Source organism: Dermacentor silvarum, chromosome 7 (assembly GCF_013339745.2).
Source record: "Dermacentor silvarum isolate Dsil-2018 chromosome 7, BIME_Dsil_1.4, whole genome shotgun sequence".
NCBI classification, from domain to species: Eukaryota; Metazoa; Arthropoda; class Arachnida; order Ixodida; family Ixodidae; genus Dermacentor; species Dermacentor silvarum.
Genome location: NC_051160.1, coordinates 177,779,390 through 177,793,866, shown reverse-complemented (window position 1 = coordinate 177,793,866; position 14,477 = coordinate 177,779,390). Strand labels below are relative to the sequence as shown.

Genomic DNA, 14,477 nt, shown 5'->3' with positions numbered 1-14,477 from the left:
CTCCGCTAGCCTGCGGATCGTAGCCGCAGGGACTCCGGGACGCGGTGCCGTCAGCCTGTAGCTGCGGCTTCCAGTGGGACGTCCGCTCAGCTCGCGGGTCGTGGCCGCGGCAGCTGAAGAACAGCTTCCATTGGGTTGCCGCCGTCTCCGTGATCCACCCGTCCTTTCCGGCCTCCAGCTACTTCTCCCCCTCTTCGTCCCAGAGCGTAGCTGGGCTGCTCTCTTCGGCTACGTGTCTCTTCTCCCATTGGCCACGTAGCTGCGCGTGCACTTTTGCGCTTCTTCTTCTACTTTCATATTGCATTCCTTTTATTCAGCCGCTCTTATGTTCTAACTTCTTTTTCTTTATTTCTGCCACCAACTCCTCGTGTCTTCTTGTTCTCTTCTTATCTTCTGGTTTTTCTTCTTCTTTCTTTCTTCATTTTGTTGCTCATGACAACAATGTAAATTAGTCAGGCATTTCTTAGACATTGTCCTTATATGTTGATTTTTATTATTTGTTTTCATTTTCCTTATGGTGCCTTATGGTGTTTTTCTTTTTTTCTTTCATTTTAGTTAACCATTCTGCGCATGTGCCTTTTTCATGTATATTTCATGACGACGTTGTGGAATAAACAGTTGAAAGTAGCGCCTGTCCTGTCTCTGACCTACCTTTTGTGCCTTGTCTCTTGTTTGCGCTTTAAAAAGTTTATGAAGCATACAAGGCGTTTTTCTAACGAACATGTGCGTTGCGCAAATTTAGCTCTCAGAAAAACTGGGAAATTTTTGAAGCACTTTGCACCTACAATGGCTTTTGGTTACGGAAGCAGTAACCAAAAAGGTTACTGCGTCAGTGCTCCTTCTGTTGTACTCGGGGAAAAAAGAACTTGATTACCTTAGGGCAAACGTGTGTGTTGCGTCAGCTAGGTAGGGCAGGAGGTGTGCAAGATTTTATGAGTGGTGCGAAATTTTTTGGGTTCATTTGGTTTTTCGACGCTTCTGATGATTTTGGCCTGGGCCAACGAAATACCTTTGGGTGGTCTGGTGCACTAGCAGCGCCCCCCCCCCCCCCCCCTGTGGACATAAAGCCCTGTTTTCCGTGAATAAAATTCAGTTGAAGTCCAGCGTTCGTGTAGTCTTTCTCTTCTCGTCCGTGTTTAATTCTGCACTGGAACGATGTTTCATAATGCTAACCCCAACCAACTAGCCCAGCTGTCCATGCTTAGCGAAGAAAGTGCAGCTGCGGATGAGAGTGATTGAAGTGCGGAGTCCGATTTAAATAAATATTTTCCACAAGTTTCCCTCACTTGTATTATACGCGGATAATAATTTTTTCTTTTCCATTTCACATCCCAAAAATTTCACCTCGTATTATATGTGAGATTTTATAGTATGTCAAGGAACATCAATGAACAATTGTCACCCATGATGAGAACACCAATGGTTGCAAGCAATCACGAACCAGTTAAAAGCTTCAGACTCAAAGAAGCCTTTCTCACAATTAAGTAAGAACAGGTAGTCATCTACACATCTAAAACTTGAAGATTTTAGATTTTTTTGGTGCATCTTCAAAAGGACTTTGTCAGGACTGGCTAAAAATAAATCGTTGAGGATTGGCATGATACAGGCTTGTCATTTCTCGGTGTCCCATAGTTTGCCCACATTTGATTTGTTGTCTTGCACATATAAACCTGTAATCCAGCTTCCAATAAATCAGTTAAAAGTAGCGCTCGTGTATGTCTCTTCTCTTGTCCGTCTAGTCTGAGGTTTCTGCGTAAGCACTAGAAATAATGTCGTACCAACAAGGTCAAAAATCAACCCTTCCATTTTTATTGGTTTGAAGATTTTGTCTTCCCAAATTGGATGCGCTGCGAGTAGACATACTTCTGCACACCTCTTCGAGAGGCTGACAACCAATCATGAAATCCGGTTTCCTTGCCAAACAGTGCTGCGTTAGTTGGTGCACGTTTTTGTCCGGGATTGTGGTGCAGCAATAAGAACAAAGACGATAACATCAACATGAACAGATGCACTTCCCAAATTTCAGTAGTCGTACATGGACAAAAAGGTGCACCTGTCTGTGCTGTTTCTATTGCCAGTGTCCTTAGCGCTGCGCCACAATTCTGGATGAAAACATTACTTTAGTCTATTGCCTGTTAGTACCTAAATCTATACTTAGACCACACCCGTTCAAGTTGTTCATTAGTGATGATTTCTCACAGACCATCTCCAACGGTGTTGAACAGGATGTTGTCTGCCACATTGTAAAACGGCGGTCGTCCAGCTGACGTGGGACACCATGCCAAAATGGTGGCTGATACTGCACTCAAACCGGGGATGCGTCCAAGATGGCATTCCATTAGGCAGCAAGCTTCAAGGCAAGGCACTTTCAGCTACTGCAGTCAAATGAATTCACACAGTGCTTCCTTTACCCGAGTGTCCTGCATGCCTTCAGTGTTGCAATTTATAGGGCAAAATAAGCCATTTTAAAGGAGTGTGCCAAACTGCAAGTAATTCTTTCAGTGGAAGTACACAGCCAGAAGCCATTTCAGCTGCTGACAGGGAACCTCTAATCCTGACCACCCTTTCGATGTCCCGGAGGAACTTCACATCGACATGTCTATTGGCACAACTACAATTCCATTGCTGGTGAACAAATGAACTACCATTTCATTGCTTATCAAAGAGGATTATTAACAATAATTTTGAAGGCTACATATGTCCTGACGAGCAGTCACATACAAGGATGCCATTTCTCGATGTGCTTCCTCCAGGATGCAAATACTGGATGCAAATACTGGATGCAAATACTGTATGCAAATACTCATACACCATATTCTTTGCAAACTCTGTCGCGTGCCTGCACAGCATCTGGCATTCAGCTTCCCCACACGACACACATCTCTAACTTATCAGCTGTAATGAGAGATGGTGCAAGTGTTTGGTGCCACCTCACGGCAAGATAACTCTGCCACAAGAGGAACATGCTTCCTCCTCTTCGGCTGTGGCATGCCGTCACACGTCTGCACGCTCGTTGGTGTGCTCTATGGGTCAGTGATGCCCTTGTGCTTCGAAGCAGCACCATCTCGAGACATCAGCAGCGAATTACTAAGGTGTTCTTGGGATTGAGGTATGCCCCAGCGTCACTGCGCAGGCATTCACCTGTTCTGTCGTCCCTACGCCTCTCTCCTCTGCTCGTGACAGTTGTTGGCAGTGGTGCTTCATCGCCCTGATTTGTGGTGGGAGTGCTGGCGTGCCGGCAGCGTCGAGCCGGCGGCTGCATCGTGCGCGCGGGTCTTCTCTCCGGGAACAGCACCAAATACGTACACGCTTTATTCTCGGCCGCCGGCCCCTTTGTGTCTTGGACTTGAGCTCACATCGGTGCCTTTGCTTGTACGACGAGCGTGCACCTTGTGCTGATCCTTTCTGGACGCTAAGCCAAAGAATCATGCCTAGTACTCACGTGTGGCCGAACTGCGCCGAGCCGCACTTATCGAAGGCCCAAGCCTAAGGAGATTGCTCGAGCTCTCACGAGTTGGCCCATTGGTTATCGTGAGAGCAATTAGCATAGCTACAGTTGCCAGCGGCATGTCCCAGTGGGAGCCTTTGCTCTCGCAGTGACATGCTAGTCGCACCCCTGTATGTATTTTGGCCCTTGGTGTGGGAACCACTTGGTTCCCGCACCGCCCTAGGACCAGGCGTTTGTGCAGTGTTGGATGCTGCTGGAGACAATAAACCACTTCTGTCAAATCGGGGCAATACTGTGTTCACTTGCGTGCATAGAGCTCAGTAGCCCCTTGCGGCCTCAGCGAGCGCTAGGCGACGGCTGACGCAGCCCTGTGGCTCGCTAAGCTCAAACCCGTGTTGGTCGGTACTCCTGTGAGGCCCGAGGACCCCACACTGGCACACAACGTGGATTCAAAGGCTCATTAAGCCTTTGTCTGTGCTTAGCCAAGTCAATACGCCTTTGCGAATTGTGCTCGCCGCATTATTTCTGCTAGGCATAGTGACCTCTGTCCTTTGTTAGGGCTAGCCACGCCCTGGCCTCGAGAACGGGGCGGGGCCAGTGCCTCCCTTGAGCAGCGAACTCCTGCACCCTCACCTGTCACAGCCTCTTGTGGGAACGACATTGGAGCAGTAGCGTTGTTTGGGAAACGGGGCCAGAGCCCTCCCCGAACAGTGCAGACGGACACATTCATCTGCCCCGGCTCCCTTTGGAATGCAAGGCAGCGCGATGTTGCAGCCTCTCAATCGGCTCGCTGTGGAGTTTACGGAGCGCAGCACGGAAACGGGGCCTTAGCCCTCTCCGATTTTAGCCTGCGGACTGCTATGCAAATAGGCAGCCAAAACCAGTTTATTTATTTATTTATTTATTTACAGTACCTACAGCGCCCTTGTGGGGCATTAGTGTAGGGGGAAATATTAACATTCAAATACAAAAAATACAAATACATAGCAAAATGCAGATTGGTGACATCTCATTCGGAATTATCCACAGAACAACTATGAAATTTCATTTATAATTACCAAAGGCAAAAAAAAAATAATAAATTGCTAGGACAAATCGCACAGATTGACCTGCAAGCACAAATCAAGCCCAAATAGAAGCACAAATAGAAGCAGGCACAAATATAAGCACAAATCTCTTGAAGGAGAAGAAACTGTTAACAATAACTTTCATGTGAGTCCAGGCTGAGATGAAATGAAACTTTGAAGGACAAGTGGAAATGTTGAAAGGGGAGCGGAGACAATTTCTTGCGGGAGTTTGTTCCATTGTTGAATTGTGCGTGGGAAAAATGAATACTTGAAAAGATTTATTCTGGTAGCAAACTCGCGCACTTTTAATGTGTGATCAGTACGGGCAGATGTATATGTAGGCTCCAGTATATAGTTTTCTTTTTCAATGCCCGTTAAACCATGAAATATTTTATAGAACAAAGACAAGCGTAAATATTTGCGCCTGTCTTGAAGAAGAGGCCATCCCAAAGTATTTCTGATTTCAAAAGACCTTTTAGAATAGTCATAATCACCTGTGACGAAACGGACTGCTCGCGATTGCACACGCTCCAGAGCATCGATGTTAACTTTGGTAAAAGGGTACCAAGTGCTACACGCGTATTCCAAAAGTGGGCGTACATTCGACATATACAGGGTTTCCTTCAGACAGGCCGGTGCTTGTTTAAAGTTGCGTCTCAAGAAGTTTAATGTGTTGCTAGCCTTCGATACAATGTAATCAACGTGCGCATTCCATGTTAGAGTGCTGGAAAAAATAACTCCTAGGTACTTATATTCCTTCACAAGGGACAGCTGTGTGGCGTTCATGAAATAGCTTGCCGTCAGGGGTTGTTTTTTGTTTGTGAATCTTAACAGGTTGCATTTGGATAGATTGAGGGTCATGTTCCAGGTGGAACACCAAGCCATAACATTGTTTAGGTCGCTTTGTAGCTGTTCGCTGTCTGCTTCAGATGAAATTTCACGGTAAATACAGCAATCATCTGCATATAACCTAACACGGCAAGACAAACATTCAGTTAGGTCATTAATGAATATAATGAAAAGTAGGGGCCCCAAGACGGACCCCTGTGGCACACCTGATAATACAGAAACGTCAGATGAGCTGGTACCACCAAGAATCACGCGTTGGCTTCTTTCTAAAAGATAAGCTTCCAGCCACTTCAGGAGGGTATTTGGTATGTTAAGATAAGACAGCTTTTGTAGTAACAGGTTATGAGATACTGCATCAAATGCTTTTCGAAAATCTAAAAATATGCAGTCAACCTGCATATTGCCTGCCACGGCCCCCTATGGAGATTATAACACAGCAGCCACGAATTTCGCTCACCCACCTCCCTTTGCAGTACATTCGGTGGCACCCACTGGCACACACTCTGAGCAGGCACCTGTTAAATCGACGCTGGTGGCAAGCGGCCTAAGCAATTCATGTATAGCTGCCCCAAGTGGTGGCTGTGAACGACAGCAGGCGCACCCCACAAGAAGCCTGCTCTGGGGATGGCGTGTCGGCCGATATCCTTTGGGAAAACCACGCCACCGATCGAGCTCGACGAGTGTTCATCCTTGATGGAGCAACCCTCGAGGAGTTCTGCGTGGTCTTTCTGCATGAATTCCTTCCCGCTGACAACGAGAGCAGGATGCAGCGAGAGCTTAAGCTCCGTACACAAGCTCCTGACGAGTTGGTTCAGGAGTATGTACGTACGATGGAAGACAAAACTTTTCTTGGTCACCGAGCCCCAACGCCTCAAACGAGGAGCGTGTCGAAAGGGTGATCAGGCAGGCACAACCGACCGTTTCGGCGTACCTGCGCAGCAGCCGCTTCCAAGATTTAAAGGAATTGGCTGCCGAGGCAAAGTGCATTGAAGGCGACATTCTCATTGTGTGCGGCTCTCGCCGGCCGAAACGCCTGTGCAAGTATGCACTTCGACTCAATGCATCGCGGAGGGTGGCGCTCATAATAACAGGCCCTTTGGTCAAGTGGCATGGAGCTGAAGCCATTCTGCCTCAAGAAAGACACCGCGGCGAGGTGCACTGTTTTCACCGCCAACGAGGGCACATAGCGAGGAACTGCACCACGCCCTGGCCTCCTGTGAGGCCAAGAAACAAGAGCGCGAGCCCGGCTCCCGGAGCCTGTCGAACACTTTTTGACAAAACAGATCTTTCTGCTGAGCCTCGAACAGCTCATTTCTGCCGAAGACAACTCCTGCGGAACCGACAACATCTACGGGGTTCACGCTCTCGCCCAGGACCGACGCCTGTTCCGCGTCCCTTAGTCGGGCTTCCAGCTAGGGTTTCTCCCACGCCTCGGACTGGCGATCACAAAAGTGAGTCAGCTGCAGCATTGCTTTTTCCTTTGCGGTAGCGCACGGTGAAGTCGTAACGCTGCAGCAGCAGTGCCCAATGCGCCAGGCGGCCACTCTGCTCGCTCAAGCGCCTCAACCAAATGAGAGCCATGTGGTCAGTCTCGATCGTGAATGCCACTCCATTGACGTAATAGTCGAACTTTCGAAGAGCGAGAACTATCGCAAGACACTCCTTCTCTGTCACCGAGCAGTTCCTTTCTGCCGGCGTCAACGAACGGCTCGCGAACGCTACCAGTCGGAGAATGCCACCGTGCTTCTGAAGCAAAATTGCACCTAGACCCAGGTCGCTTGTGTCTGTTTGAATGACAAACTTCCTATTCAAGTCGGGCAGCTGCAACTCGTGTCAGCGAGCACCTCTGTAAGGCCGCACAGTGCCACCTTCTGCTCTTGATTCCAAGTCCAACGATCGTCTTTCCTCAAGAGCTTTGTTAAAGGCGCTTGCACTGCCGTGCAGTCTGGCATAAATTGGCGATAAAGGCTCACCAATCCCAGAAAGCATCTCAGTTCGCTGATATCTCTCAGCAAAGGGTACCTCAGTATAGCCTCGAGCTTATCCTCACTCGACAGAATGCGGCCGTTGTCCAGCGTGAAACCCAACAGCATTATTCTGGTCGCAGCCATCCGAGCTTTACTCGGGTTCAGCATCATACCCGCGGAGCTCAGCTTGTCTAGGACATCTCTCAAGTGGCGCAAGTGCTCGTCAAATGTTTTCGAATAAACTACTATGTCGTCAAGATATGCGAGAGCATGTTGTCATTTCGCATCTCCTAGAACTCGGTCCATCAACCTTTGATAAGTAGCGGGAGCTCCGACCAAGCCAAAAGACATTCTTTGGAATTGAAAGAGCCTTCGGTGACAAGTGAAAGCCGTTTTCTCTCTGTCACGCTCGTCCATTTCAACCTGAAAATATCCACAACTAGCATCGAGCGTCATAAAGTACTTCGCCCTGCCTAGGTTACATACTAAAGATGAAATGGAGGGTAGAGGGTACGCATCCTTCTTCGTAACCTCATTCAGCCTGCGGTAGTCTACACAAGGCAATAAGTATCATCCTTCTTCGGGACTAGAACTACCGGGAAGCCCCATGGGCTGTTTGACCTGTGTCAATGAGTTCGTCTAAGGCGTTGTCAAGTGCTTTCCCCTTAGTCAAGCTTATCGGCCGAGCATTACATTTCCACGGCGCAGCGTCACTCGTGTCTATCCTGTGCCTGACTAGCGCAGTGCAGCCCGGACGATCCGTGAAAATTGCGTCATATTCGTACAACATCGATAACAGTCGTGCCCTTTCTCTCTCTGGCAGGCTGTCGACCTCTGACAAAAGTGGGTGCGCTGTCCCTTGCAACACCGCGGCACAATGTTGTGCCACCGTCTCTCCGTTGCTTTCATCGCCTTCACCGATTACTGATCGCTTGCTCGGCTGTGGCTGGGTGTGGCCCGCTCGCGCCGCACTTGGAGACTGGCATGCCTCCGCTGATACGGGTGCTTTTGCGAAACACTTCAGAGCACCCGTTCCGTTCTCTCGGTAACCTCTGCTGCCGATGTCTATCAAAATACCCGACTTGGCGAGAAATTCCCGACCTAAAATAACAGGCACGGACAGACCGGGAAGATGTACGAGGAGTTGTCACCTGACGCGTCTCACCCAACGGATCACTAGCCTAGCTGCACCGCTCGATTGTGCTTTGCCGGAAGCAAGGCGGAAAGTGGTGTCACCATCTCTTAAGCGGATATTGTTCTCACAGAAATAATGCAACACCTTGTCACCAAATAAAGAAGCGCTTGCCCCAGTATCCAATAATGTGGCAAACTTCTTTCGGGCTATCGTTAGCTCGAGGAACGGCGCCTGCGAGTCCTTGACATCCCCTATGCAACTAGCCAAAGGCGCAAGTAACCCAATATCACTAGTTGTGTTCGAAATCGCCGCCCGGGACCCAAGCTGGATGGATCACCGGCAGCCTCGCCCTTTGGCACGCTGTTCCTGCTGCGCTGAAAAGGCACTTCCAATCGGCATGTCTGTTCGCTTCGGCGTCATTCGACAAAGTGGAGCCAAAGTGACACCACGCTTTGATGATGATTTAATGGCATCCCCTTAGAAATGGGGTGGTGACAAATAGTCACTTATCCTGCTTGATTTAATCAGGTATGCTCTGTATGTTTTGTTTAGAATTTTTGAATACATCTCATTAATCCTTTTTTTTCCCCTCAAAGTCTATTTTGTACCACTACCTGTAAGGTCATATCGATCTCTTCCCTGCTTTTTTTTTTTCACCAATACTCTAAACGTCTCTTGCTTATGTCTACTGCTGACCTGTTATTGCTTCCATTGACTTAAAACCCAAGTGCTTCTGGAAGGTGTACGTTACTTAGGGTTCTCACTGGGTTCCGTTTGCATTCTATTAGGATGTGCCGAGTGGTCTCCGTTGAAAAGACAGCACTGAGAAGACATAGCCGCCTGCACTTTGGGTATGGGTAGGCAGTGCACTCTGCTGGCAAGTGCATAAATTAGGTAGAATGGACGGTGCGCTTTTTCCTATCACCTCTGAGCGGGCACGAAAAAATATAGGTGGCTGCGGTCTATGCTACTGCCCCGGACTACTCCTTGGTATCTCGGAAAGCAGTTAGCAGCATCTGCTGCAACTCTCTTGGCAGGAAGGCACGTCAGTGCAAGCAATGCTTGCCTGTGCCAACTACCACGTTGCCTTTAGGGAGTCCTATGAGCTACGAGTCGTGTCACTGAGCCTGCAGACACACTGCCTGCATGTCCCACTATCCTAAAGACGAAACTAACAATGCCCGGGTGTGTTACGCAGCTGCCACATTCCACTATGACAGGCCCGAAAGTGAAATCCCAGTTGTCGAGCTCCGTGTTTCGGAGCAGCACATAGACAATAGGAGGCACTTTTGGCACCACAGCATTTTGCAAGTGCAGCACTCTGGTGCAGCTGGGCCATTGGCACCTCAGGCAAAGCTTCTTATTGCATACTCACTTGGCGGCGTGCATGAAGTGCCCCCACTCCTGGGCCCCTCGCTCGCCAGGGCGGCGCATCCGATGCTGCTGCAGGGCCTGTAAACACACACTCCTTCAAGCATAGCAATTTTTTTAAGCACTATTAGCACTATTAGAATACTTGACGCACTTTTTGGGGGCCTGTCCGGCTGTCTGTGTCTCTAACCATTTTCCCACCAACTTGGATCGCTGGGTTGTCCATCATCTTATGGTTAGAGCACTGCACCGCTGTGAAGCGGAAATGAGGTTCGAAACCAATTGTTGGGCCAACGTGGGTCACAGGTACGTGAACTGCCGCTCATCAGTTAACCTGTTTCACTCTAACTTGTGCCAATGGTATGTTCTACAATAAAACCTTGTTAATTTCGAAAATTGGATAACTCAGAATCGTTCTTTGGTCTTGGCAGGCGTACGCATTATTTATTGCAAAGATACTCTCTTTGATTTGAATGTATTTGGCCCCATATCGGTTAAATTGGACCACTCTCGGAGCTCAGCAAGCGCCACAGCGCCACAAATGTGCCATACAAAAGAACAAAAACGACGCTTCCATTAAAACATAGCGGCACATTCGCATCACCATAGTCATGGGTGAAATCGTACGTGAAAGACGGTAACGCTAGAATGCTTTGTGCATACTTGTGCCTTTAAAGCTTTAAATCTTGTGTTTACCACCGCACATAGCACCACTTTGGTTGTGTACCTTCGTGACTGTGCAGTTTCCGTCCGTGATCGCGTCGATAGCAGCCACGGTTTCGTCCGCAGTTGCAGCAAACGGCAGTTTCGTTTTGACTCGGTGAGTCTGTCGGTACGCCTTCAGAACCCCAAGGTCACCTTTTGTGACGGCGTTGACAGCAACCGCAGTTTCGTTCGCAGCGAATGCGGCAAACAGTAGTTTCATTTCGAGAGGATGAAGAGCACGGGCTACATTGCGATCGACAGCGACTACCTCACTGGCAAAAAAAATAATCGGGATGTGCACGCGGTAGTGAAAAGCCAGTCTCTGATGAAAACATACACCACGGCCTCATTGCGAAGGAAGTCAAGAGGCCTTCACCGCTGCAAGTGCTAATCGGTGATGAGATGAGAACTGCAGCTTCCGCACTGCTTTTGTGCAAAATAGGAACAGGATTGGCCCATTCCTTAAATAAATAAAAGCATCTTGACGTAGTAAGCATTTGTTTATTGTTTTCTTGACACCGTCGATAATTCTACATTCGGTTAATTTGGACATTTATTTTCGGTGCCGTGAAATGTGAAGTAATGAGGTGTTACTGTACTACGTATGAAGCGCTCTTCAATAAACCCTACTCACCCCGACTTCAGTCCCTGGGTAAGTGCCACTGGGCATTTACCGTGGTTCAATGAAGCTCTTTGACGTCAACTTGGGTCACTGGGCACGTCCATTTCATTTGATAACTACAGTGGAACCTAGATTATACATCCCCCGGTTATATCTTACGACGAATTTGTCTGGTCCCGGAAAAACCCCCATAGAAGTAATGTATTAAAAACCTCGATTATACTGTTACATAACATAACGTAACATAACATGTTACGTGACATAGAACCCGGCGTGGGGTTCTATGTTACGCGCTATGCCGAGCACGGAAGAATGCGCCAAAAAGACGGTGAACACGACGATCTGGGCAGCGCTCGTGTTGCTGTTCTGCCATCTTGCCTGCAGCCGTCTCTGTATATATCGTGTAAATATAATTTTCCTATCCCTTTTGCTACTCTCATCCCCGTGGCAATACGACGCAATTTTACGCCCACCCCGCATCGTGCAATGCCTCTCTGGTACCGTCCGAGAAAAAAAAAAAAGAATTCCTAAGCAGGTGCAGGCTGGCACGTGAGCACACTGCAGCCGACTGATTACGAGCATGTAATACCGTATTCACTGCGATCACGATTGTAATGCAAGGGGCGACTTTCCAGTCTCGTGAAACAAAAGAAATAAAACCACGAATGTAACGCGAGATGAACTGAAAAGAACTGGTGCCTTGATTCAGGGAATCGCAACTGGGAAACTAGTTCTCTTGACTCATCATTGTCGTCTGAAGAGGAGACGGAGCTTTCCTTGAGCAGTATTCTTGGGCGATCACTTTCGTAGAAACGTGAAATTTCGCTTGACTCGGCACTGAATCCTTCCCCCCCGCCCCCCCCCCAAATATTTCTGGCACTGTCCTGAGCACACTATCAGTGCCAAGAGCGCTGTCGGCCGTACGCTTCGAGGGGTTCGGTGCCGGGAGCAGAGTCTCGCAAAACCAAAACTATCTCCAAAAATGATCGCACGAGAATCAAATTATCTTCAGTGTCGTCGAGCCTGTTTGAGATTCAAGTACGTCTTCAAAGACCACACAACCATTTCATTTGGGGTCAGTACCAGACCCCTTCAAGTGGTTCCACAGAGCCTTTCCGACTGGCTTCGCATTTAAAGAGGGCCTGCCGCTGGTCCCGCCATCCGCAAATCGACAACTCGTTGACATCGAGACACCGAGCCACGGCGGACTTTCCCATTTCCTCGGACATCAAAATTGCTCGTCTCTCGAAGCGGCCGTCATACCAAATGAGCTGCGTCGCCATAACGTCACGAATGAATGGAGTCAAACCGCAAAAGGCTGTAGGGTATTGCAGCATCATAACCAGTCAGATGCACAGCGAAGACAGCATCGATTTCAACCAAAAACAAGTTGTGACTTCGATCGACTTGTCTAGGGATTTAGTATATTTGTTTTAGAACGGTCAATTTTGCCGTTATTGTAATGTAAGGCGAGGATCGAGTTCAAGCAACGAAAAGTCCTGAAAAAACTCACGTCACAATCGAATAAATAAAGTAATTTTTTTTATAATTTAAATCTACCTTCTTGGAGCAGTGCAGGTTCGTGCCGTGAGCTTATTCAGGCAGTCTGTACTCGTTTTTTCGGCAAGACTGAGCGTCACTGCCTATATTCTTAGTTTTTCGATTATACGGCGGTCTTGGGTGGTCCCCTCAAAGCCGTATAATCTGGGTTCCACTGTATATAAAATCTCAATATGGCGAACTTCAGGGGATCGCGGCAACTTTTTCGTTATTCTGAAAGCCCCAAATTAACCATTCAGCTCATCAAACCATCAGTGCATCAATTGTCACTGTATGGGCCATCCACAAAAACGCCAGCGCTGGCTCTCGACCCCGCTGGCTCTCGACCCACACTGTTGCTATTTTCCATAGATTCTGCTGCAACACACCGCTGATGCACCCCATATTAACAAAAGAAATGAGGCCGACCGCCAAGGAAGAAGAGCCACGTCGCCTCCAAAGCGTAATGGTTGTTTTTTCACATCCCTTGCCGCTGACACTGCAACTGTCTCGATCGATGCGAACACAAGTAGTCTTCAAAAATGCAAGAGCGTGTAACGACACTGTCCAGAAAGGGCAGGCCATGTGGCATCGCCGCAAGCATGGAGGTTACATTTCTACCCACGCGTAATGGCTGTAGAAAGAAGCGTGAAAGAAACACGAGGCACACCCAGAATGAAGGACGAAAAAAAAATAATGCACATTCGTTGCTACGCAACACTTGTCTGACCGAGGCTCGTAAAACCTGATGCGTCGTCGCCTCCGAAAAAGAAAAAAGAAAAACAGTCTGGTTGAACCACGATGTACTAAGAAGTAGCTTAGGTGAGAGAGCAGCACGGGCTGGGCGCAAAGCAGAGGGGAAGGCTCGGAGTTCTTCATACTCCCCGTGTCAAAACTGGAAGCCCACTGACTCGCTTCGCTAGCGCCGATATCACTGGCCGGTTGCTGCTGTGTTGGTGCCACGTGGTTGCTGCACACCGTGTTTTGTCAACGCACGTTCTTTGGTAAGTTGGAATGTTTGGGAATTGTACGGAGCCTGGCAAGCAGCCATTGTGACTTTGGCTGACATCAGAGAAATATACAAAGGTTCAGCCGCGCAGGAAAGTTGCATGAACTTAGGCAAAGGCTTGACGGGCTCATCGATGAAGGAAGCTGGGAATGCGATGATGTCTTGCAATTTCGACGACCCTGACACAGATGCAACTGCAGTTGACTGCATTGCCTACTACGATATAGGGTTCGTGTATAGAAAACTTCGCAATGGAACAACCTGCTCCATTTGCAAGGATGCTCTTGAAGGAAAGAAAGGTCTCGCAAATGTGCCCGAAGCCAATCTTGTAAATTGTAAAACCAGGGGCTGGCTCACGCATCCAAATATCCACCTCTTTGACTTCTTCATATACACTTAGGAAAAGTTCGCTAAGCACGCAGGTTACAGGGATTCACGAGGCAAAACTACTGATGCCGTGCTGGAGAATTTCCACTTCCCGTTTCCTTGTAGCACGCACAAAAACGAGATGCTTGCCAAGTTGCTGCATTACTATATCTGCCTACGCATGCGTCAGTACTGCAGGTAACTGAAGAACAAGCAAGAAAAAAAGAGCCACAACTTGCGCAAAATGTGAAAGCTTGTGTAAGCACGACAACTTTAACGAACTGAACATGGCTTCGCTTGCTTATATGCGTTTCATGCACTTCTTTAATCGAGCATGTTATATGGCCTCTTGTGTAATCGCTTTCTTACCTGAAATTTCTGTAAATAAATGACAAGAAA

At 48.2% G+C, this 14,477-nt stretch overlaps 1 protein-coding gene across 1 annotated transcript in view; it reads right to left on the bottom strand.

The window, feature by feature from the left end:
* Nucleotides 1-9,985, bottom strand: part of LOC119458723 (syntaxin-5) — a 77,866-nt gene extending 67,881 nt beyond the window's left edge. The window contains exon 1 of the mRNA XM_037720583.2: nt 9,842-9,985. Within this exon, the coding sequence (XP_037576511.1) occupies nt 9,842-9,900 (59 nt within the window). The 5' untranslated portion in view covers nt 9,901-9,985. The remainder of the gene's footprint in view (nt 1-9,841) is intronic.
* Nucleotides 9,986-14,477: the final 4,492 nt, after the last annotated feature.